The following is a 24,875-nucleotide window of genomic DNA, read 5'->3' on the forward strand; positions in this document are numbered from 1 at the left end:
ACATTTGCAGTACTTTCTATGTTATTATAGATTAAGAAAAATGTCACAGCCAAAGAAATTTATTTTAAAATAGAAACATACATACATTAAGCTTTAAACAATCAAATTTTAAACAAAAGAGAAAAAGAGCCATTTGATCCCAGAGTCTGTACAGAATGACTTTCCATGTGTGTGAAATCCACATAAGGAGCACTTGAACAAGTTGATGTGGAAATCCATCATTCTCCCTACCCATGCGTGCTCAGGTGTCCACTGGCTGCCATGGGACACTCATGCACTGAGAGCTACCCTTGGGTGACTGTCTGCTGGCACCATCACCAAGACCCAAGTTCATGTGGGGTATATGGCTAAGTGCTATGGTTCCTTCCAAACACGAGAAGAAAGAGTGCTCAGGGACACTGAGAAATGCTCAGAGGGATTTGGCAACGCAGAAGATGTGGTGTCTAGGAATTCCCCTAAAGCCCCCAGGAATACTCAACTGTGTTGTGCAGTGCTGCTGGGGGCCTGGGCCGAGATGCTCAGTCTGGGTGGGGCTTCCGCTTGGGCTGCTCCTCATAAGACTCTCCAAATTCATTGACCCTGCTCTTATCCACAGGGTAAAGCCTGCAATGGTAGGGATGGATGACTATTAGCAAGACAAGCCCTTACTGTCCTTGAGAGGACATGGCTCCTCTGATAACATCCTCCAATAATCTGAGCCACCTCCAGGTCAGGGACCTTCATAGGTCTGGGGCCTGCCTCCTATCTCTCATGTGCTGCACTCTGCAGTATTGGGAAATGAGAGCTTGGCTAACCAGACAAGGAAGACAGGAGCCCTGCAGCAGGGTGGGACCTGGAGAGGCCTTGCTGTAGGTAACTGTAACAAGTTATCCAGGCAGTTACCAAAACTAGTTCTAGATGATTCCTGGCTTTGAGCACTCTGCTCGTAGTGGCTATGCTCTTCAATCCCGCAACTTCCCACCCTAGCAACACAGCTCTGCTTCTATGAAGACACCAAAGCAGGAAGGGATGCAGTGTCCACTGTTTGAAGTTCTCCTTGGTGCCTCACAAACAAAAAGACAACCAGACCTTAGCTTTAAACAAACCCACCTCCCATCAAAAGCCCTGGGGCTGGGTCTCTGCATAAAGACTTGGAACCACTTCAAGGGGGCCCTGCTGGCTTGAGATGGGACTCTCACAGAACAACCCTGCATCAGGTGTGCCAGTATCTGCGTTCCCCACAAGCTCACTTCTATCTTCAGATGTGTCAGGGAACCAATTATAGATGTGAAAACCTAAGAACCAGACTTTATTCAGCACATGGGTGTGGTACTGTGAGCCTATGACAAAAGTCCTTCCCAGACACACAAGTGCATTGACAAACAATCCTAGTCCAGGGACTTAGCTTTGGGAAGACAGGCTCATCCTGTATTGGATGGCCAGTTTGGAAAGCTTATAGGAAGCACTGTCATCATATGGGGACGGAGGTGTGTATGTCGGGGAACTACAACCTCCAATGGTAGCTACTGGGGGATGGGAGGTGAGGTGGCAACACTCTATAAAGAAGCCCTTTCCTCAACATGGACCTAGGCTCTGGGGTCAGAGGACATGGGTAGCCTAAACCTCTATTGGTTTTAAGGCTTATTCCAGGAAATCCCCAAACCTGGACCTACTCTAAACACACCCACAGGCAGTGGCTACATATGCACTACAGAAAGGCCACAGGCCAGCCAGGATGGGCAAAGGAGGACAGACAAGCATTTGTGTTTTACTATATCTCCTAGAGGCTTTCCCTTGTCCGAGCTGGTAGCTTGGACATGCTGTTTTGGCCTGAGGCCCTGGTGGCTACTAGCTGCTGCTAATGGGTTCAGTCCAGTCCCAGGTGAGAGAGCCACTGACCTCCATCTATAGGGCATGCAGCCTAAAAGAAGACCAGCACCCCCACCCCTGCCTCACACTGGAGACCTGTGCTTGAGGACAATCTTGCACTGTCATTACAAGACACAGCTGAAACCTATTTTGGGCAACAGAGAAAAGCCACCACCTGCCAAGTCTGTCTGAAACAACAGACAGGTGCAGGGCTCTACAGCCAAGGAGGTGCTGCATGTACACACTCACCACCTCTGGTAAAGGTAGACCAGGAACACCACGTCATCTCTGAAACAGGCCAGCCGGTGGGACGTGGGCATGGTGATGATGAAGGCAAAGACATCATCAATGAAGGTGTTAAAAGCCTGTAAAGCCAGATGAAGCAGTGAAACCACCACAAAACTGGAGTCCTACACTTTATAACCCAAGTTGTCAGCAAGCTGCTCCTCAGCCGATGGCAGGACCTATAACTGTGATATTCACAGCAACAGCGAGAAGATCTAGTGCAGCACCAGAGCAGCACCAGGACAGTGGGTTCCAGGCCCACCATAAGGACCTGCAGCTTTCTGTGTTGGGAACCAAGAAGACAGCTGGGAAACAAGAGCAGAGCAGCACTGGGGCTGGCTCCTCAGAGAACTGAAACTGTGTCCTGTAAGCTCAGTCTACCCAACCTGTACAAAGGGTTCTAAGCTCTGCTGGGAAGACACAGAACTCTGTTCTCAAACACTGAATTACTGAGCAAAATATATTTGTGTTTTGACAATGTCGCCAAAAAGGAACATGACCTTTCCCTCAAAACTTTCCCTTACTGTGACTATGAGAACCTTCATTGTGTAGTTGGTGGCTTTTCAGAGTTTGAAAAGATGTCTTAGTTTTTTTAACAAAGTGGACAGGGCCAAAAGTACTGTGTGTCTGTGAGCTCATGTGCACCCCATAAAGGGTCTTCCAGCCATTCTTAGCATGGACCTGGTGCTTACCTTGTAGGTAAAGGCCTTCCAGGGCAGGTGTGCCACTGACTTCATCTAAAACAAGGAAGATACCATAGGTCAGCCACAGGCAACAAAGAGAACACAGGGCTATTGCCTTAGCAGAGACACCTTGGCCTTACCTTGTAATTGACAAAGAGCTGGGGCAACATGAAGAGAAAGCCAAAGGCATAGACACCTGTGGAACAGAAGACATCCATGAAAAAGAACCAAACATCCATTCTGCTGGGGCGATATACAGAGACACCCAGCTCCCAAAAGACCTCAGCTGGCCTTGTCACAGCTTCCTGGCTAATAAACCCACTAAGAGTCAAGGATGAATCAGAAAAGCAGCACACTTTTTACTGATTGCTGCTAACTTTTGTTTGCAAGGATCAAGCAAGTGCTGGACACCAGGGTCATCATAAGGGCACTGGAGAAGGTGCCAGGTTTTAAGTCTGGGACTCAGACCTGGAAGCGTGACCATCGAGAGCTACCTGCTTATTGAGAGGCTGCCTGACCTTTATGCTCCTCACTGGTACACCCCAAAGCACGAGAATCCAACGCTTTGACACTTAGCCATGGGACACACACAATATACAGAGGCCATGTGCTCTGAACCACACATAAGCAGCAGGGCATTGACTAGCCTCTCAGTGTGTCCACAAAAGGTAGCTTGCCATATTCTAGGTCTGGTGTTCTGGGAAAGTCTATGGAATGAGATGTCAGATGGGATCTGAATGCTACTGTTGCCTATTTTTAGGGAAGGAAACAGACTAGCAGAAGAAGGACCCAAGCTCAGGAACAGGCTTGTTTGATGCTTAAGCCCCACAATGCTGGGCACTGTATGAGTGCTAAAGCTAAGGGACTAACTAGCTTTTCATCCTAGAAGCCTGTACCACCAAGTGATGGACAGGAACAGGTAAAGCAGCACCTACTATAAGCACTATCACCAAGGAGGAGACACACAGACTCACCATTCACAAAGCTGTTGATGAGCCAGGAGTACCAACTGAAACAGAAGTAAAGAAATTGTGATCTGAGGCCAAGGGCATGTTGCTGAACGTTAAAATGAAGAAAAAGCACCCTCCTAAAAAAACACTTTGACACCCAAGCACTCAGCATAGCTGGGATAGCTCTCTATGGAAGTAGGCTCCATGTGGGGAGACACCACTCTGAAAGGACAGATTTTAGTCCCAGGACTTCCAGGGAGATATGAACCCATGTACAGCATTCAACCCTGAAATCCTGTCTAGCCAGGGCCATGCTGTCCACCCATCCTAATGCCTGACCCCAGAAACACATCTCTCCACCAGACACAGGGTCCTGAGTCTTCTTTAAATGATCAAAGCACCATCATGGTGTTAGCATTTTCCTCTTTCAAACTCTGTCCAATCTCTGTATTCAAAGTCAGTGATGGAGTAGGGGAAAGCCTGCACTTCTCAGGTTGAAGGTATGCATGCCTATGTTGGCTATGTGGTCCCTGCAGCCTTCCCGAGTACCTGAGATGCACAAGGGCATATCAGTGGTTCCTGTCCTCTTCATAACCCAGAGGAGATGAAGACCTAGGATTGACTTTCAGAATAGCAGAAGCATGTCCTGGGCTGCATCTGAGAAGGGTCCCCAGTTCTAGGCAGCCCAAGTGGGAAGGTCCCCAGTTCCAGGGAGCCCAAGGTACATGTGCCTTATGCTCAGAAATCAAGCTAGGTTTTTCAGCTGGGAAGATGAGGGTGTGAACTCTGCATCACCCACCTCTTATACTTGATATTCAGGAGTGAGTAGACAGCGCCCCCAACACAGAGAGGGTAGAGCAGGTAAGACAAGTACTTCATGGCCTGTGAGGGACAGAGGCAGCTTCTAGTTAAATAACTCAACCACCAAACACCTCAGCAGATGCACCATCTAACTGATGTCAACAAGAGCAAGCAAAAAAGGCAGAACCCCAGTAACATTTCAGGTAATAGCACAACTGTGTGTAATGGCCATGATAATTCTGCCAAGACTCCAAAGCGAGAATTTGCATACATACCACTGGTAGCAATGACTGTGATGTATCACCCCTGATGCATCAGACAAGCTGCCTGCATCAGAGTGGCAAATTCAGCCAGAAGAAACCAAGGAAGCACCCAAGTCACAGACCCTGCAACTACACCACAGGCCCTATATTTACTCTGCTTTGTTCTTTGTTATCATCTCACTAAAGTCTGAAATGCAAATAGCTGAGCTTAGAACTAAAACACCAAAACCATTCTGTACAGAGACATCCTGTTAACCCAACATGTCCCACTCCTAAGGAGCAATGGTGAGGCTAGGACCTGGATGCTAGAGGGCTTCCTGTGGCCTCTATATGAATGAACAGAGAAGCCAGCTGTTTGGTAGAAACAATTTCCTAAACAGCAGGAACTCTGTCCAGGTGACAAACTAGGAACCAGTGGCCTGAGAGCTTGTTCCTTCCCTGTGAAGAGGGTAAGTCCACATGTTCACCCTCAGGACTCCCATTCAGGCTAGTTCCATCCCATTCTCAGGACAGGTTCTCTCCCCAACTCCCCCATATTGTAGCAAGGGCCCAACCCTTCATGGTATCACGGGCTCCCCAACTGCTTACCTGGGCATCGTACTTCTCAGTCTTCCTCTCAGACTCACTGTGGGTGCCAAACTGTTGTAAGATTAATACAATGTCAGCTGACTCGGGAGACTATCAGCACAGCAAAGCTAGCAACGTAGCAATAAATGGTGTAGGCCACCACACCGCCCTCAGTGCCAACGCTGGCTGCACCTAGCCTCAGGCTTAGGCACTGGCCACTCCTGCCTCTGTTTCACCAGCATAAAGGCCCAGACCCTTTGCTTCTACTGAGTCTGCTCAGTCTCCTGATGAATCAGGTGAAGAAAGAATTAGTAACTGATCAGAAAGCTGACATGAGCTCTATCAGTGAGGTCTTACAGTCAAGAACTGCACAGCCAGCCTGTGTGAGGAGTCTCCCCATGCTGTGGGGCACTTTTGCATGCATATGCCTGTGTGCTGGGAAGCTCTGTACTAGGCAGCAAAGACAGGATAAAGTGCCCCCAGATGGTTCAGCTCTAATGACAGCCTGGCGAATCTGTTCAGGAAAAGCTGTGTCTGGGGCAGTCATCACAGGTCTCACCTGAAACACAGGCCTCAGGCCTCTCCAGGCCACTGTCATTTTCAATGCCTTCTTCACTTTCCAAAGCTGGAGGCAGAAAAGGAAATCTACAGTTAATTCTGAGATGCTGGATAAGGAGCTAAACTGTGAAGGACAAGACCTGGCACCCATCATCCCTCACCCCACTAGTCACTGTTTCTGTTCCCTCTACCTCTCATGGTCATTTGTGGACTGGGAAGCTCTGCACCATACTCTTGGCTGTCCACTAGGTGGATTGTGCAGTCACTGGTGAAACACAAGGAAACCAGTACTCATACCTGCTCCAAACCAAGATAGTCTTCATCCTGGGCCCTAAGCCTCATCCTGGACTCAGTGGGGATCCATGCCCTCCTCAACATCCTTACTGCAACCTTGTGCCAGTAGTATTTCTAAGGTCAGGTCTAGCACATTGCCTCTGAGTTGGATTTTCATGCTGTCACTGGGACAGTCACTGAGTTGCAGTGTCAATGAAGCCCATCTCTCAACAAGCATCCACAGCCACAAGGGCCAGTAGTACTCAACAGAACCAACTCTCAGAACTAGACCCCTGGGCCTGCCCCCTGCTTGGTCATAACGTGTCATGTGCCATTACCTACTCTCCACACGGCTGTTCCATCCCAAATTCCAGTCAAACCAGGAGCTTCTCCAAAGCCACATCATCCGTCTGTTTCACTCAAACCACCTTATCAAACTTGTTAACACAGGGTCTACCCAACAGGATCTACTGTCCCAAGATGTACCCTCAGAGACCTCCTTACCCAGCAGCTGCCTCCCTGAACTTGCTTCCAGAGGTGTGCAGGTCCTCAGAGGGCCTCTTGTTTCAGCACTCAGAACAGCCGAGCAAGTGCTGAAGTTCACAGACCTCACAGAAACCCCATCCTGACCCAGCATGGCACCCAGGGCTCACCTCAATGGCAGCCCCAATACCAGCAGGGATCAGCACCAGAAGGCTTGTTTGTTCATCCAGTAAGAAGAGGAAGATGACCACGGTGCTGAAGCAACGCCAGAGCACTGGGGACATGAGCACACAAGGTGGTGAGGGCATATTGCAGCCGTCCTTTGCACACACCCACACCCACCTTTGAACCTGTCACCTCCTGCCCTCCAGCTCTCTTCGTTTGCTACCCGATTAAAGAAATCAGGTGGGCTGTGTGTGTGGAGCTTAGCAGTAGAGCCTTTACTTAAGAGTGTACAAGGTTCTGGTTTCATACCCCGCACCAGGGGAGACAAAAGGATAGCAGATAATGATGCAACTTTTCTTTTTTTTTTCTTTTGGTTTTTCGAGGCAGGGTTTCCCTATGTAGCTCTGGCTGTCTTGAAACTCACTCTGTAGATCAGGCTGGTCTTGAACTCCGAGATCTGTCTGCTTCTGCCTTCCGAGTGCTGGGACTAAAGGTATGCACCATGGGAATAAAGGTGTGCATGACCACCACCCAGCCAATGATGCAACTCATGAAAGCACTTTAAATACGAGGCCACAAAATGGAGCAGATGGCAGAGGGCATGGTCTACGCAGGTACCAGATCTGGGTGACAGTCACAGACAATGGGTTGGCTGTCCTGGCCGAGTGCTTGCTTGTGCCCTTACTCTACACTCTCCTATTTTGTACCATTTTATAGTTTGTTCCTTTTACAAAGCTATGCTTTTGTTCATAGGCTGGACTTTGAAGACACAGTCTGGTCAGGGCCACTGCTGTATGCTATTTTGTGTTCTGACAAATAAAGCTTGCCTGGAGGTCAGAGGAAGGAGCTAGCCACTAGTTAACCACAGAGGCCAGGCAGTGGTGACACACACCTTTAATCCCAGCACTTGGGAGGAGGAAGCAGGAAGATCAGGAGTTGAAGGCCACCCTGGGTTACACTAGATTAAACCAGTCTAAAAGAGAAACAGAGCCGGGTGGTGGTGGTGCAGGCCTCTAATCCCAACACTAGGGAGGTGGAGATAGGAATATAAGATGGGTGGAGACAGGATCTCAGCTGCCCATTCGGTCTGAGGATTCATAGACATAAGTTTCTAGTGGCCACTGCTCTGCTTCTCTGATCTTTCAGCTTTCACCCTTGATAACTGACTCCAGGTTTTTATTGTTAAGACTAATTAGGATCACACTTCAGGCCACAGTTAAGAGAGTAAGCAACAGGCCTCTCCTCCATAGGTGCCTGGTGACAGACACTGAGGGGCTGTCCTGGCAGTCAAATCCAGCTCCCCCTGAAGCAGTCTCCCCATTCTATCCCTTATACCTGCACCTACACTTACCTCAAAGGCCTGTCACCATCACTACAACCACAGCAGTCACTGCTCCTTTTGTTATACAGCAAAACCATCACACTGGATCACGTGCAGTGAAACAACTATTCTGCAAAGTCAGGTCTCACTGATGAGGACACTGCTCCAAGTACTGGGGAATTTACTATGAAAACTGACCCTAAATCCAGCAGCCAGAGCTCCTGAGGCAAGGGACAACACCCTCAGGCATCCGTTTTGGACTAGGAGGGAGATGGTAGACAGAAGGTGTGGTGTTATATTGAAATCTATGAGCAACCAAGCTGCCTTACAGGACTATGCATCCTGCCTTCACTGGCAGGCCAACCCCACATCCTTACAAAGAAGGCCTGTGCCCCATGGCCTATAGCCTCAATGGGACTCAGAGATGCTCACTGGCTGCTGAGATTGCTGAGGCAGGAGTTCGAGGTTTCACAAGGAGCCATTGGTCAGGTGGACTATTCCTACCTGCTTTAGTAGACATTCCAATCATGCTCTTCTTTTTCTTCCAGAAACTGATGTCATTTTTAAATGCCAGGAAATCAAAAAGAAGCTGTAAAGAAGAGACAGGACAGCAGCTTACACTCCAGTCACTTACATCACTTTCACTGACCAAGTAATCTCCCTCAGGTTCAGTAAGACATGCTCACTATCTACCAAACCTGCCCCCCTACACATTTTCCATAGGTCAGAATTGTGGAACTTGGAGGGAGACATTAATGTATTTCTCAAACATATATCTCTGACTCAAATCCCAGGCAGAGCACCTTGGGGTATGACCAACCAGGTAACCCAACCTAGGTCTCAGTCCCTTACTTAGAGCAGTACAACCTCTCACTGTGTGACCTCCTACAAGCATCCTTACAAAGCTACATTTGCTTTGGGGTGACTGGTACCGGAAGCTCACTATACCCATGCTTCCCTACCTTGCACCCTGCCTGCACCTAGCACACTGGTCACAGAGCTCACTAGTACGTCTGTGCTCTGCACATGACACATGACACACAGACAGGACTGCTCACTTTCCTAGCTGAAAAGTCTATTAGGGGACAACACAGAGAGGCTGGAGGCTGTGCAGAACCCATGATCTAGGTCACCTGACCCCAACTGTATGGAGCCACCCCAATGTCTGCCCCAGTCCCTGCCACAAGAACCCAGGGGACAGCTCACGTGAAATGCTGCAACAAAGAAGGTCAACGCTAAGAGATATAAGTTGGTGTCTACAAAAATTCCCTTCACTTCATCTGCATCTTTTTCTGAAAATCCTGCAAGGAAAACACATTATTAATTCAAGAAGAGCCATTTCAGTCTTAGCCAATGTCACAAATATTCTTCTGAATGTAGAAAACTCACATCAGGGAGCAAAAAGTCAACAGGAGTTGTGGCATTTAAAATACTGTGTTCTGAATAAAGCCAATTCTCAGCTAGTTCCTAAGGTTACAATCTAAGAAATACAAGGAGCTGAACCACTGTAAGCCACAAGGCCAAAGTGATCCCATAAATGACGAGTAGGAAGTAGAGCAGCATGGCTTAGGATCACCAAACACCCCATGCCACCTTAGCCCAGGGCCCAGGGCCACCCACCGAACTGCTGCAGGGAGTACACGGCATCCTGCATATGAATCCAGAAGCGCAGCCGCCCCAGTGAGATCTTGTCGTAGGACACAGTGAGTGGCAGTTCAGTGGTGGAGCGGTTTATCACCTGCCAAGAGATCCAAAGGTGAGGGAGGGCCACAAAGCATGGCCAGGATTCAGCGCAACTTTGGACGGGAGCTTTCCCAGATATTATCTCCGATCTGAGCTGCACAGGTGCTCTACTGACTTACCCTCACAAGTCCTGACAACTGGGAGATAGGCTCACAACTAGCATTGGCTAGAAACTGGTCAGCTCACTAGCTGAGCTAAGGAACAGGTTTGAGTGCCTGGCTGAGGTGCCATGGACCTGTGCTAGAAGAGTAGGAGACTGTACACAAGAGGGGCATCCAGGCCGAAGTGCTCTCAGGTGAACCATGAAGAAACAGCACTTGAACTCACACCCCACAGCAGGTGAAGTGAGATCATGATGATGGTGCAGGACATGTACACTAGTGTCACATTTCATGAGTTGGAACACATCATCTAACCTTCTACCCCAGTCTCCTGCTGTGAACACTGCTGGTGTCAAAGGCATGATGGTCGTACACAATGGAGCTGGCGACCTGAAATGTGTCAGGGTTAAGTAGTCACCAGGCCTAGGACTAGGCAGCTAAGTGCTGGGGCTCTTCACAGCATGGATAAGCCACTGAACACCCCTTAAATAGCCAGACTTGTCCCAGGGATGCCACTGTAAGGTCCCATCAGACAGCCAGCTGGTTGGACTACTCTAGCAGGCTAGGTTGCCCCCTAAAGATGACATTCCTCTGAGAAAGGGCTCACAAGAGGCAAAGCAAAAGATACACTATGGTGATATTTTATTTGTACTGAAATGTGATTTTATTTGTATGTTAATAAAGTTGCCTAGGGGTCAGAGCTAATAGCAAGCCATAGCAGAAGCTGGGCGGTGGTGGTGCATGCCTTTAATCCCAGCACTTGGGAGGCAGAGCTAGGCAGATCTCTGTGTGTTCAAGGAAACAGCCAGCATGGAGACACATACCTTTAATCTCAATACCAACCATAGAAGACCTGGAGGTCTGTATAGACAGGCAGTGACGAGGAGGTCATGTGGTGGTTGGGTTTACAACCAATGAGAAGGCAGAACAGAAAGTCTATAAGAAGGCATACACACAGGAAGTAGGTCTCTTGCTGAGGAGAACAGCAGTGGCAGTGAAGGGTAAAGTTTTTAGCTCTTAGCTATTGCTCTGACCTCTTGGGCTTTCATCTTTGCATTGGCTCTGTGTTTCTTATTTAACAAGACGGTTACATCTACAATACATAAACAGGTATCACGGCGAAGCTAGTTGCCTACATTGTTCACTTAAGGTACTATAGTACCTTAAGGTACTGTAGCTTATAAGGGTTCCAACAAGAAGGACCAGAAAAGAATATACAATCTGCAGATGCTGGCCTATAGCCTCTATCTACACTAGCTTATATACAAATACTAGATATTCAGCCACAAAAATAGTCACTGAATGAAATTTCCCAATTGCTTGCAAGAAATCAGCACTATTAGGTCTTCCAGTACGTTTACAGACAGGCCCAGGTTTACAAAGTACAGCCTGTACATTTCACAGAACCCAGAATCCTGAGCTTCAAACAAGAAAAAACCAAGTCAGAGAAGGAGGTCAGAAATCAGTCAGACCTCCTTACTAGAGACTGCCCTGCCCCTAACCCACAGGTCATCTAGGTGCAGATGACACCAGATGGAAGTGCAGGTCAGTGGGAGCCTGTCACCCTGAGCCATAGCCAGCATCAGAGCCTGGGCAGGATCTGAGGGGGCCCTGTGGCAAGCTCCCTGTTCTCCACGCCTTGGCTTCTGCTCAAGAGATCAAGGCTGGTTGTCAGGGAGCACTCACAAACATGGTGGGAGAGGCACGCAGGTGTCCACCTATATTTTTCTTTGCTCACCTGTGACCCCAGTCAAAGCTCTCCTTTCCTGCCCCTAATTACTTCCACTGTGAAAGAACACTGACACAGTCCCTGGCAGCAACTACTGCAACCAACAGGAAATATTGAGCATGGTACTTATGCAGTGACATTAACTATTAACCACTGTTATTCTCCTTATAATATAAAGCCAAAGTTCAGCCACGTTTCTTCTCTCAAAACACCCTTGTTCTCTCTAGAAAAATAGCACCTTTATTGCTACAACAAGGGCACCAGAGTGGCCATTTCATCTCCACAGGACCTTGGCATTGCCCATGCTATCCTGAGTTGTGGCTCCCTCTCAAGATGGGTTCAGATATGAATCTCTAATTCCATAGCAGGACTAGTCCTGAGGACAAGAAGCTCTTAACTATGAAGCATCACAGGAGCAGGCATGCAGGCCGTTCTGGTGGAGCTCTGTGAGACTACCACCTAAGATCCCAATGAATGACCCAAAAGTCCATCATCAGAAGGTCCCACAAGCAGCCACCACAAAAGCCAGAGCCCAGCCAGGTACTGAGACCTCTATGTGGCCCAAATATGGGCAACACTCCCTACTCTGAGGGAAAGCTTTGTGCCGTGTCTAGGAGAGTGTGGCTCACCATCAGGTCTTTCACCCGGTTGCTCAGCTGGTCGATGAACAGGATGGGGAGGTAGTGTACTGTCTTCCCAAGCTGAATCCTGGGGGTTTGAAGCACAAAAGCCTAAAGTCAGTGTCAGATTTATCCCCTTGGGGCACTAAATATGTGGAGAAACTAGGCCACCTCAGGAGCATCCCACCAAGCATCACTGTTGGCTGCATCCTGGCCACTGGAATCTCACAAGATGGCCTTTCCAAACAGAAGCATGAGAGGGTAACACAGCATGACAATAGTTATAGCCACCAGCAGGGACACAACCTCTGGAAAGCTATCCACACACTGCTGCAGGTTGCCTGAGAGGAAGGCTGGAGACAGGGTCAGAGCTGGCCCTTTCTGTACCAAATGTTTACAATCTGGATCATGTACACAAATCAGATTTTATAAAAAGATTTAGGGTTGGAGATTTAGCTCAGTAGTAGAGTTCTTGCTTAACATGTACAATCTTGATTTAATTCCCCAACACCAGACACAAAAAGATTCAAAACTTACAAAAGAAAGTATGAAACCTCTGACAATATCAGAGAAACTATCTGTTGTGAATAGAAGTGATTCTCAGCCATTTTCAGAAGCAACATGACACCATAATGACACACTGATAGATCTCAACACTGGGCTTCCTGAACACAATCACAGTCACACTTAACTAAGGATGGCAAGTAATATTTAGGTCACAACCTAGAGATGAAATCTTAGACTTAAGTGAGTCTAGCTACAAAGCCAACATTTCACTGCCCAGGCAGCATGAGAACAGCGAAAAGCAATAGAGTACATAGCAGTCAGTTAACCTCTGCTTTTTTGTTTCACTCAGGGGACATTCTTCCTGGACTAAAGAGGAAGATGCACCAGTTGGGAATTCATTCTTTCTCTCAATTCTGTCAGGCACCTTGATCATCACAACCTCTGGGTGGTAAGCAAGGAGCTGGACAGGGTCTGCAGCAGCTCACAACACAGACAGGGTCCAGAATAAAGGCATGGTATACTGTTTGGGCTCACCCACTACAGATGCCCACTCTGCCATCAGTTCTAGGAGTAGCTTCCCTCCCAGGGTTCCACTTGAGACTTACATCTTCATGTACCGATGCACATCTGCAGGCAGGGAGGACCCATCAAAGACAAAGTCATCCACCATCACATTCAGGGTCAACCTGGGTCGCCAGTGAGAGACGGGTTCGTCCAGAGCATTAGATGGCTTCTTCTCTGCTTCTATCTGCTGCTATAAATAGAAATGGAAGCTACGCTACCTGGGTCCAGCCTGGAGGTCAGGGCCTTCACCTGAGAACCCACTGGCTCTCTAGACTGGGAAAAGTGGGAAAGGAGGCCTAGTTGAGGGGTTCCAGTGACCTTAGGCTGTCAGTCCCAGACTACATCCTCCTTCCTCCCAAATGGTTCTATGAGATCTTGAGGAGGCAGAGCCGAGGGATCAGGGACTGGGGAACTAACAGAGCAAGCCTGTATGCCTATGAGCTGGGGAGAGACTACCAAGAGATTAAACTAAACCAGATATAAGTGAACAAAGAATGGTCTGAAAGGAGATGCACAGGATTGGGTATTAATTCTAGATAAAACTAAACCCAGGGAGAAAACTCTGGGCAAATCAACTTTATCTGAAACCAAGATGACTTGTTCAGGAAGCAGCACCACCCTATTTCCTCCTGAACAGCTGTCACACAGCATCTCATGTCCCAGCCAAAACAGCAACAGCTTGCACTGAATGGTTTCAGATGCTCCATACCTGTCACATACAGGACACCAGCCTGCTCCCCACACTCCATCACGAATCTTCCCATCACTCCCCCGCCCCAAACAGACACAGCAGGGGACAACAAACAGAAAGAGGGTTGTTGGGTTGTTTTTTTTTTTTTTTTTTTAAGACAAGGTTTCACAGTGTAGCCCTGGCTGTCCTGAACTCACTCTGCAGACCAAGCCGGCCTCAAACTCAAGAGACCAACCTGCCTCTGCCTCCCGAGTGCTGGGATTAAAGGTGTGTGCCACCACCACCTGGCTAGGAAGAATATTTTATATTCTGCTCCTAACCTCTAGACTATGGCTGCTTCCTGCAAAGTTGCCATCATTCTTGTTTCGTCTTATCTTCTACTCTGTATGGACACAGACATTGAATGTTTCTTATTTTATGTATATGCCCACGACTGATTCCCTTGTCCCCAACAGTCTTAGTCTACAGGACAGACCGGTCTGGAACTCATGGCAACCCTCCTACCTCAGCCTAGAGTACTAGAACATCAGGAGTGAGCCATTTTGCTTGGCTGAATAACCACTTTTGTGAGAAACTTTTTCTTTACAGTTTCCTACAAGTGAACAAAATACAAATAGTACCTATATGCTTCCTATAATTTAGAATTATGAGCATAAGAAGAAATGCCTAGTCATGCAGTCCTGCACAGTGTGTGTTCTCTGTGTGTATATGCACATACGCGCATATATGATGGCTCTCACCAGAAAGTACAGGTGAGCTCTGAAGCGTAACTGCCTTATCAGGAAGGCATTCACACTCGCCCAAAGATGTAGCAGTCCTAGAGCCAGAGAGGGAGTCTGCTGGAGTGCTATGAATCACTGTCCAACACTAACCTGTTGTACTTTATCTGCAAATCCATGGGCTATTATTTGAAAGAAAGATAAGTATGACAGTAGTATTCCAATTGTAAGACATGCATAAAACTCTGAACAAGAAACACAAGCTTGCTACAGTGATCTGTTAAGACACCTACCTGTGTGGCAGACTCTCCAGTGAGCAGGTTAATTTCTTCTGGTTTGGGGATCATGTAGGTAGTCAGAGGACTGATCAGGTGTACCTGTTTCCCATCGTGCCAAGGAAGAATCCCAGCATGATGTAGGAAAATATATGCGTACAGCGTCCCATTGTTTCTTGTTTTCTTTGGTACAGAAACATTAACTGTCCTAAAACAGAACAGTCATTTTAAACATGTACATGTTGAATTCCAATTTATTATGTAGTCCAGACAGTACTCAAACTCAGATTCCTCCTGCTCCAGCTTTCCAAGTATCTGGGATTAAAGGTGTACACCACCATGCTGGCACACATTGTTTACACACACATGGTAGTTAATCATCTCTTTAGATTTACACAATCTAATTTTAGCTCAGAAATACGAAAAATGAAACCCACCTGCCTATGACTTTTTAGAACACAACCGTGTCCTGAGCACTATGAAAACGTACAGTACTCCCTGCCTCCATTTCAAGAGCCTCAGAAGGGACTTGCTTTAAAAGCCAGGGTGGGAACTGCTACAAGGAGAAACACACAGGGGATGGACTTCTCTAAAGCTCCTAAGCAGAGATGCCTCTACCAGGGAACTGAAAGGAACTCTAAACACACAGGTGCTGACCCCACACAATGCTCTGCTGTCGTGTTTCTGGCAGATGCACACTGACATGGAGCTCAGAAAGGGCATTGAATATTTCATGTTTCTACAACTTCCTCCAGGCTCCAAAATGAAAGTTTCACTATCTGTCCTGGACAACTGACATGAGTGTGATGAACAGAAGGCAGTATTTACCGCTATAAAACTAAACCTAACTGAAAAGTAAATGGTGCCAGCACTTTCCACCCCCGTTTTAAGAGGATGGGAGTTGGTAGTCAATAACTGCCCTAAAGTCACAGGCTAATAAGCCTGGACAATGATGCACTGGTGGGAACTGAAGACTGGTTAACTAGTGAGTCCAATGCCTGTTGGGCAATATAGAACCTTGATTTGATGAGCAAGTCATTTAAAAAGTTTTATTTGAACATTTACAAGTTAGAATCATATGTCAAATGCTAAATCATGTTAATTCTCAAAAGTTATTGTATGCAGTTGAGTACTGATGATCTATTCCAATGTAAAAGGTCACTTAATAACGGGGGGGGGGGGGGGGGGGGGGTTGGTGGCGCACGCCTTTAATCCCAGCACTCGGGAGGCAGAGGCAGGCGGATCTCTGTGAGTTCCAGGAAAGGCGCAAAGCTACACAGAGAAACCCTGTCTAGAAAAACCAAAACAACAATAACAACAACAACAACAAAAGTCACTTAATTATGACTTTCTGCATAATGCTTTCCACTATCCCGCTTTCCCCTCTTATAAGTAATACGTGAACTACTTCTACAGGTAAATCCATGTACTATTCCTTGGGAGACTACATGGGCTATGGTAAACCACACTGCCATCAGACAGCAGTAAAAGCTACTTTCAAGTGACAAACTCATCACCTGTGACTTCCAGCTTGAAAGATTACACGTATACCCTAGTCAGGAGTGCTTCTCTAGGACATCCTCACACGTACACAACGCTATCAATGACATTGTGGAACCCATCCCTGGCAATCTGTCCTACATCCATCCACACCTTTCAAATTTGGACTCCACATCAAAGTCTTCCACGTTCAAGACCAGGTCCACATTGTTCTCTGCACCAAGGCTGGACCGTGTGGTGGTGTAAACACTTAGCTGGAAAGAGTGAACAAGAATGTAAGGCCAAAAGGTCCTGACAGAAATCATCACTATAGGGGCGGGCAGGCAACCTGAGGGCTACCTCCCGGGGGGAGAGCTTGGACTTGGTCAAAATGGCCTTTTGTGTGACACTGCTGTGTAGAGCTGACCTGTCGTAAATCCCCACTGGAACCAGGAAGTGACACCGGTAACGTAGGGTCAGAGGTCAGCAGCCTGAAGCATATGGCTGGAATACTCCCAGTGACTTCCACTGGGGTGCCATTAGGAAACACATGTGGGGCAATTCGACCTCAGTAATAACCAGGGCAGAACAGGGCACCAAGGGGTAACCAGAGGGCAGCAGAGAACAGAGAAGCCCAAACGCCAGCTCTCACTGCCACCTCATCAGACACTGGACAGTGACATCAGTGGTAGTAGCGGGCAACGCCTGGGGCCCGCATCCCGTCCCTGACCAGTGTCAGCAGGGGCACGGGGTAGCACCCGGCCGGGAGGCGCCCTCTTGGGGCCCCCCCGACTCTCACCTGCAGCTTGGGCCGCCGGGCCAGATAGGGCTGGATGCAGTTGGAGTCGCCCGAGCATGGACGCGTGTAGACGATACCGTACATGACCCAGCAGGTGTGCACCACATACACCACAAACACGCCCACCACCAAGCTGGTGAAGGAGCTGCGGCCGCTCCACATGGCGCCGCCGCCGCCTGCGGGCCAGGCGCCTCCGCCGCTCGCGCCCAGCAGCCGCCCGCCGCTCACGGGAGAGCCGCCGCGCGCCGCCGCCGCCGCCGCGGGGAAACCAACGCGCCTCGCGCGGGCCGCCGGCCGCCCCGCATGCTCCCGCCGCCCACACCCGGAGCCGCGGGATTCGCCGGATCCGCCGGCCACCGCGTCCGAGACCCGAGCCGCAGGCGGAAGTGGAAGCGCGCGGCCCTCTGGGAACCGGGCGCTCAGACACGCACGCGCGTCCGCACGCCGGGCGCGTCCGTGACGTCAGCCTCCCGTGCGGTCCTCCCGGCGTGCCCCGCGGGGGCCAGGTGGGACTTAATATTCGGTAGGACCTTTACCTGAAAGGATGTCTTCTCGTGCACTGCTTTCCTTATTCCCGGCGCTCTGCAGCCTGGCCTGAAGGTTGACGGCAGGGTCCCAGGACGAGGGCGGGCGGGCGAGGTGGGGATCATAAAGCTGGCTTCCCAGCTCTTCTAAGTCTAGGGTAGCGTCCAAAAAAGTTAGGAAAAAAAACTCAGGAAACTCCTAATTCTCGGGTGTGGAGTTACCATATTGATAAGATGCAATTCAAGATGGGCGGAACAGGTCATAAAGACTTTTACAGGTCAGTTGCCACTTTTGTCAGAAGAAGAATGAGTCCTTGGGTAATATAAACGTGGGTCCCGCCTAACTTCTGAAGAGGTAGATTCTGTCTCATCAAGCCGATCTATGTTTTCCCGACTTGCACATCCATTACACATCCAGATAAAAGCGTCTGGGCGTCTTTTTAATCTCCTTTAATATTTCTTCGTTTACAGTATACACAATTTCTAGAGGGAAGTGACCAGTACCACGACAGCCCAGAGCAGTGGTCAATAAGAGATAAGGAGGGAGGAAAACTATTTTTCCTGTTTTGGGAAGCTTGTTGGCAATTGGTGTTTTGCTCACTACTTGGTCCGGTAGCCATGCTCTGTTGTGGCATTTTCATGTTTCTTGCACAGAAAATCAAAACATTGTTAGGCATTTTGTAAAAATGGTACTATTAAAATGAAAGTTTCAGAGATGAAGCACCTATTTCAGCATAAGGGTGTCTTAGAGTTTCTATTGCTGTGATAAACACCATGACCAAAAGTAACTTGCAGAGGAGGGCTTATTTTGCTTACACATCCACATCACAGCACATCATTGAAAGATGTTGAAGACTGAAGCAGAAACTATGGAGGCATACTGCTTACTGGCTTGCTCCCCATGACTTGCTAGCTCTGGTGGCACTGTTCACAGTGAACTGGGCCCTTCCACATAAATCATCAATCAAGAAAATGCACCACAAGCCAATCCGGTGAGGCATTTTGTTAATCCAGGTTCCCTCTTCCCAAATGACTCTAGCTTGTGTCAGGTTTTCATAAAGCAAGCCAGCACAATTGATCCCTACACAGCTTGTCAGACAAGCACATCACTGTTAAAACATAACCTTTCTTCCTCATCCCCAAGATGTCATATCACAGTATTAAGCACTTCAACTTTTTTAATTCCCTTGTGTTAAAATTCACATTTTGAAATTTCAGTATCTTTAAAATATCCAAAGTCTCTCTAAAATTCCAAAGTCTTGCCAAAATCCCTGTAAAATTCCAAAATTCCTTAACTGTGGAATCCTGTAAAGTAAAAACAAGTTATATACGGTCTTACTCTACAAAGGAAGAACCAGGCAAAGTCACAATCAGATCAAAGCACCTCCCCCCCCAATTCAATGATGTAAAAAGTTCAGTGCTTGACACTTGGGGCTCATGATGTTTTAGGCGCCAAAGAGTTTTCCACAGCATGCAAAAAGTGTCTTCACAGCTCATGCCAGCTCTACTCCATGGGTGCTGCTGTTCTTGGTGGTGGTTCCATGGTATTGGCATCACCAAAATTCTGGGTCTGTGCTACGACTGGGCTGCACTTTCACCAATAACCTCTCCTGGGATGTCTTCAGGGACTTCAGCCCTACCACATAGTGCCAAGACTCAGCTACACTCCACGATCCCTTCATGCCTTCAAAACCAGTACCACATTCAAAACTATTAGATATTACCAAGTTTGGCAGTCAGCAGGAGGTACAACTGTTGGAATTCGTGGCCACTCCCCCAGCTACATGACTGCATATGTGCAGTTCAGCAGCTAAGCAAGGGGCCTTATGTCCTGTGTAGTCTGTGAGCTGTGTGATCACGTAATTTGCACACAGCATGATCACACAATCTATGCACATGCTTGGCGTAGCTCCATAAGCCCACATGTGCATGTGCAGGGGAATCCATAAGAAGTGGGACACAGACTCCTCCCCCTCATCTCCCCCCCCCCCCCCGCCCCCCCATGCACATGTATTCCACAGGCCTGGTCACGCTCTCTTCTGTCCCTCCCTTCTCCTAATAAAGCTCGGATAGTGGGTTTTGTCGTGCCTTGTGGCCTTTCTTGCACAGTAACAGCACTGCTTAATGAATAACACAGCGCAGCCGCATTAAAACCAACAACCTTGGCCGCTTCCAAAATGGCTTCTATGTCCTGACTCTGAGGAAGCACTTCTCAGAAGATTTTGCCTCAATGAGGCTGGTTTCTTCTCTCTCTCTCTCTCTCTCTCTCTCTCTCTCTCTCTCTCTCTCTCTCTCTCTCTCTCTCTTTCGAGACAGGGTTTCTCTGTGTAGCTTTGCGCCTTTTCCTGGAACTCACTTGGTAGCCCAGGCTGGCCTTGAACCCACAGAGATCCGCCTGGCTCTGCTTCCTGAGTGCTGGGATTAAGGAGTGCGCCACCACCGCCGCCCGGCTAGGTTTCTTCTCTTTTTTAATTAATTAAATTTATTCATTTATTTTACATCCTGAATGCAGTTTCCCTTCCTCCTCTCCTCCCATCCCCTGCCCCCACCTCCCCTCTGTCCCCACCTCATCCACTCCCCTGCTTCTGTTCAGAAAGGAGCAGAGCCTTCCATGGTCAACAAAGCATGGCATATCAAGTTGAGGTAGGACTAGGGAGCCCACATGGCTAGGCTCTCTACATCTGTGTGACAGTTGTGTAGCTTGGTCTACTTATGGGACTCCTAGCAGTGGGTGCAGGACCTGTCCCTGATGCTTTGGCTGGCTTTTGGGACCTGTTCGTTATACTGGGTTGCCTTACCTAGCCTTAATATGAGGGGAGAAGCTTAGTCCTACCTCAGTGCCAGTTTCCTCTTAATCACAGCCGATTCTCAGTCCCAAATGACCAGTATGGATTGTCCAACCAAAGCAAAGGTTTTATTTTTAGTGATTCTTAATTCTAAGTGCCACATAAATAGCCCTGATAGAGTGTTTGCTTTGATCTAAAACTTCACAAGTCAGGCCTCTCTGCGTTGTTTTTGATGTTCTTATCTATTGCTGAATATTTATTTAACTATGCAAAGATGTGTTGCATTTATTTAATTATGTAAAGATGTGTCTCTGTTTTACCTTGTCTGCCTAAGGCACCTGATTGGTCTAATAAAAAGCTCAACAGCCAATAGCGAGGGAGGAGGTATAGGTGGGACTTCCAGGCAGGGGGAGTAAGTAGGAGGAGGAATTTAGGCTCAAAATGAAGAAAGAAAAAGAGATACCAGGGAAGGGAGACACCAGGGGCCAGCTAGCCAGACACAGAGGAAGCAGGACATACAGAATGAAAGAAAGGTAAAAAGCCCTGAGGCAAAACGTAGATGAATAGAAACCGGTTAAATTAAGTTAAAAGAGCTAGTGGGACAAGCCTAAGCTAAGGCAGAGCTTTCATAATTAATAATAAGTCTCCATGTCTTTATTTGGTAGCTGGTTGGTGGCCCAAAGAAAATTCCAACTACACTTATCATCTGAGCTCACACAGAACTGCCCATTGAGCTTTGAGCATTCAATGGCTCTTCTAGCCCATAGTTCAAATGCTACTGTAATCCTCCTGAAAACAAATAGTCAGGTCTGTCACAGCAGTAATCCAATGGTTCCAAATTATGTCTTAGAGTTTTTCTATTGCTGTGATAAACACCATGACCAAAGGCAACTTGGAGAGGAGAGGTTTTATTTTGCTTACACTTCCACAGTACAGTACATCACTGAAGGATGTCAGGTCAGGAACTCAAGACAAGAAACTGGAGGTAGGAACTGAAGCAGATCCATAGAAGAACATCACTTCCTGGCTTACTCCCCAAGTCTTACTCAGCCTGCTTTCCTATAGCACCCAGGATCACTTTCCCAGAACAATCTGGTGGAGACACTTTCTCAGTTGAAATTACTTCTTCCCCAAAGACTCCATCTTGTGTCAAATTGACACAAAACTAGCCAGCACATGGTTTGGGAGGGTTTACAGGGCTTTATCTGAACAGGTGGGATCAAGATTTGTGGATGCAAAGACTGCTGTGGCAGAGGGCAGGGGTGGTGCTGGGTCACAAACCTCTATGGGGCTGGAGCAGAATCATTAGATCCATCTGAGACTCCCTGTCCCTTTTGCTCTTGTCAGATGAAACTCCTCTTCAGAGTCACTTATTTCTCTGTTTTTACCAGCCTTGCACTGATGTCTGAGTCCAGCTGATCACACTGATGTAACCCTAATGTACACAAAGCCTGCAATCTCTTGCTCACAGCTTACTCTTTGTATTCTAGTCAGCCTGTGGATGAACCTATGGTCTTCTTCAGTAGACTGGTGAGGTAAGGCTCTTGGGATCTACAAATGCCACGACACAGGGAGGCCTCAAAAGTAGGATTCAGAGCCCAGGAGCTCCAGGATTTCCCACCATTCCCCAAATGACTAATTTTTTTGTTAGGTTCCAGGCCCATTTTTTTATAGTTGAAATGGGCTTAGTGGCACCTTGGTCACTATCCACCTCTGCTGTCATTTGGGTGTCTCACCAAGGAAGAGTCTGTACAGCTGCACAGATGTCCTGAGGGATTTGCTATGGTGCATCCCGCTGTATGCACTTGGGTCCTGGACTGTTGTTTTCACAACCCCCTGCATAAGGAGGGGACTCCAGCATCAATCCCCTTGTGATGCTGACAGCTGAAGCCTGGCCTCTGAGCTCAGTCAGCATGTAACAGTATTCCAAGTTGGCACTCTTTGACAAGCACAGTTCCAGCAGAGCCTCTTGAATTTACTATTGTCCCTCAACATTCTTTGCAGAGTAGATCCCCAGAAACCGGTGTCCAACCTTTACTGGTCTCCTGCCCTCATAGTCCATCCAGCCTCCAGTAACCTGGGCAGCTGGGTATAATTGAAGGCTAGGTAGCTGTGACTGCTGAGGCACTAGGGATAATCCACATTTCCAGTACTGACTTCAGCTTTATGAATACTGGTGACACTCCAGCCAGCAGAGAGCAAGGATGGCCAAGTACTTGTCACAGTTGTAAAGAATTTCTCTGGACCTGGTTGTTCCTTGTATTTTTTCTTGTGAGAAATGATGACTCTAACACTTCATAGTAAGAATACCGGAGAGGCTGGAGATTACTCAGCAGCTAAGAGCATGTACTGATCTTGCATAGGTTCCCAGCACCCAAGTCCAGCTCCAGGGAGATCCGATACCTCTGGACTCTGGACACCTAAACACATATATACACGAGAGAGAAAGAGAGAGAGAGAGAGAGAGAGAGAGAGAGAGAGAGAGAGAGAGAGAGAGAGAGAGAGAGAATTAAAAATACGTATTTTAAGAAGAGCACTGGAGAGTCAAAGTAGTGAAATTGAGACATTTATTTTTGGAAGGCACAAATCCTCTGCTTCTTGTTCACCCAGGGCTTGAATTCCAGACTCCAGGCTGGCAGGTGCCTTTGGTCATTTTAATTACAGTCTTCTTTTTAAGGATCCGGTCTGCTCAGGGCCAGTGCTGAAGGGCAGAAGCCTCTGTCCTCTTAACCAGGGGTGCTAGAGTCGGAGAGGGAGGGTGAAGGTGGTGAGCAGCAGAGGCAGGCTTCTAAACATGCACATTTGGACTTCTTGATTCCACTGATGCAAACAGAACATGGTGTGGACATTGCTGGTCCACTAGGGTCATTACCCTCATTGATGGTCCAATTCAACTGAAGGAAAATCAATGGGGTTGCCAGTGTCAGCTGTAAAACACAGCCCTGTCATTATCGTACACACAGCCAGGCCAGGCTCCCACAGAGCTGTCAGTGTGATTCAAGGCTGGGGCTTATAGTTACCTCAAGAAATCTGGTTTTGAGCAAATAATAGATTATATTCGCTGGAGCTCATGGGGTGCTAAACAACTTTTGACAGCTAACAAGCTCATGGAGGTGGCTCTCTGTGGCAGACGTGAGGCTGTGTCTGCTCCCTCATCAGACTTTCATGCTCCACGCTGATGCCTTCCCTAAGCACCAGATTGTCCCTTGCTGTCTCTGTAATTGCCCCCTTGACAAGTGCAATAATGACAGCTCTGGATCTTCTACCTCAAGACCTAGAGCTAGGGAACAGAGCCCTTCTGACCGAGGAAAACTTGCCACAAACAAAGAAGATTATGGGTTCCTCAGACATAGGTGTAGACACAGGCACCTAACTGCTCAGGCGTATTGGAGCAAACACCTCATTACAAGGCACACTGGTGGAACCCATCAGGACAATGTCAAGTGGGTGAGAAAAGATAACCACATGTGACAGCCTCCTGCTGAAACTGGTTCCTACAGCAATTCAGTCAGTTCATGCAGTGACCCCAAGTTAGGATCAAAAAGTCATACTGTACAGGAGAGGAAACTGAGTAAGAAAGGAGATTTTTTTTCTAGATATTTGGAGCATGCCTTTAAGTGGGTTGTCTTGAATAGGTTAGTTGAGCCAGAAAGATCTACCCTAAATAAGGATGGCACATTCCTTGGCCCTGGGGTCTGGACTGTATACAAAGAAAGGAGTAAGCTGAGCATGGATATTCATCTCCCTCTGCTTCCTGACTGCTAATGCAACTTGACCAGCTGCCATAAGCTCCTGTTACCAGGACTTCCCCACCATGGTGGACTGGATCCTTGAACTGTGAGCCAAAATCAACTCTTTCTCCTTTAAGTTGCTTTTCTTGGGGTATTTTTTTTTTAATCACAACAACAATAAAAGTTACTAGGACACATGATCATTGTCTGGCTTACACTTGAGCAGGTACACAATCATTTAAGTAACAGCAATAAAACCAGTGGAGAACAACCACTATCCCTATCTATGGAGATGTTCAGTTGCCCTAGTGCTGCAGCCTTGACACAGCCCATGGACCTCTGCAACTGTCTGTTCAAGTGTATTCCTCATGGTGTCCTTATAATACACCAGGAAACATAGGTAAAGATCC

General features: G+C 47.8%; 1 protein-coding gene across 3 annotated transcripts; it reads right to left on the minus strand.

The window, feature by feature from the left end:
* Window positions 1-43: 43 nt before the first annotated feature.
* Clptm1l (CLPTM1 like) lies at window positions 44-17,610 on the minus strand. 3 transcript variants are annotated; one of them, XM_059276161.1, is made up of 17 exons: window positions 17,425-17,610; window positions 16,800-16,900; window positions 15,165-15,354; window positions 13,503-13,648; window positions 12,400-12,478; window positions 9,818-9,935; window positions 9,404-9,498; window positions 8,702-8,786; window positions 6,882-6,985; window positions 5,957-6,022; window positions 5,419-5,469; window positions 4,566-4,648; window positions 3,791-3,825; window positions 2,957-3,012; window positions 2,826-2,870; window positions 2,098-2,213; window positions 44-603 (listed from the first exon to the last, which is right to left on the minus strand). In XM_059276161.1, exons 1-17 carry the CDS (start codon window positions 17,584-17,586, stop codon window positions 519-521), a joined length of 1,617 nt encoding a protein of 538 aa, XP_059132144.1. In that variant the 5' UTR covers window positions 17,587-17,610; the 3' UTR covers window positions 44-518. The 3 variants fall into 3 exon arrangements, with proteins under 3 accessions (XP_059132144.1, XP_059132143.1, XP_059132145.1); XM_059276160.1 differs by having other exon boundaries at window positions 13,503-13,651; XM_059276162.1 differs by lacking the exons at window positions 12,400-12,478; window positions 13,503-13,648.
* Between the last annotated feature and the right edge of the window lie 7,265 nt (window positions 17,611-24,875).

This window comes from Peromyscus eremicus, chromosome 11 (assembly GCF_949786415.1).
Source record: "Peromyscus eremicus chromosome 11, PerEre_H2_v1, whole genome shotgun sequence".
NCBI lineage: Eukaryota > Metazoa > Chordata > Mammalia > Rodentia > Cricetidae > Peromyscus > Peromyscus eremicus.

Coding starts and splice junctions, on each gene's coding strand:
- Clptm1l (XM_059276160.1), bottom strand. CDS start 17,586: ATGTGGAGCGGCCGCAGCTCCTTCACCAGCTTGGTGGTGGGCGTGTTT. Junction 15,355..16,799: donor GTGGAGTCCAAATTTGAAAG/GTGTGGATGGAT, acceptor GTTCTGTTTTAG/GACAGTTAATGTTTCTGTAC. Junction 13,652..15,164: donor CTGGAGAGTCTGCCACACAG/GTAGGTGTCTTA, acceptor TTCTATTTATAG/CAGCAGATAGAAGCAGAGAA.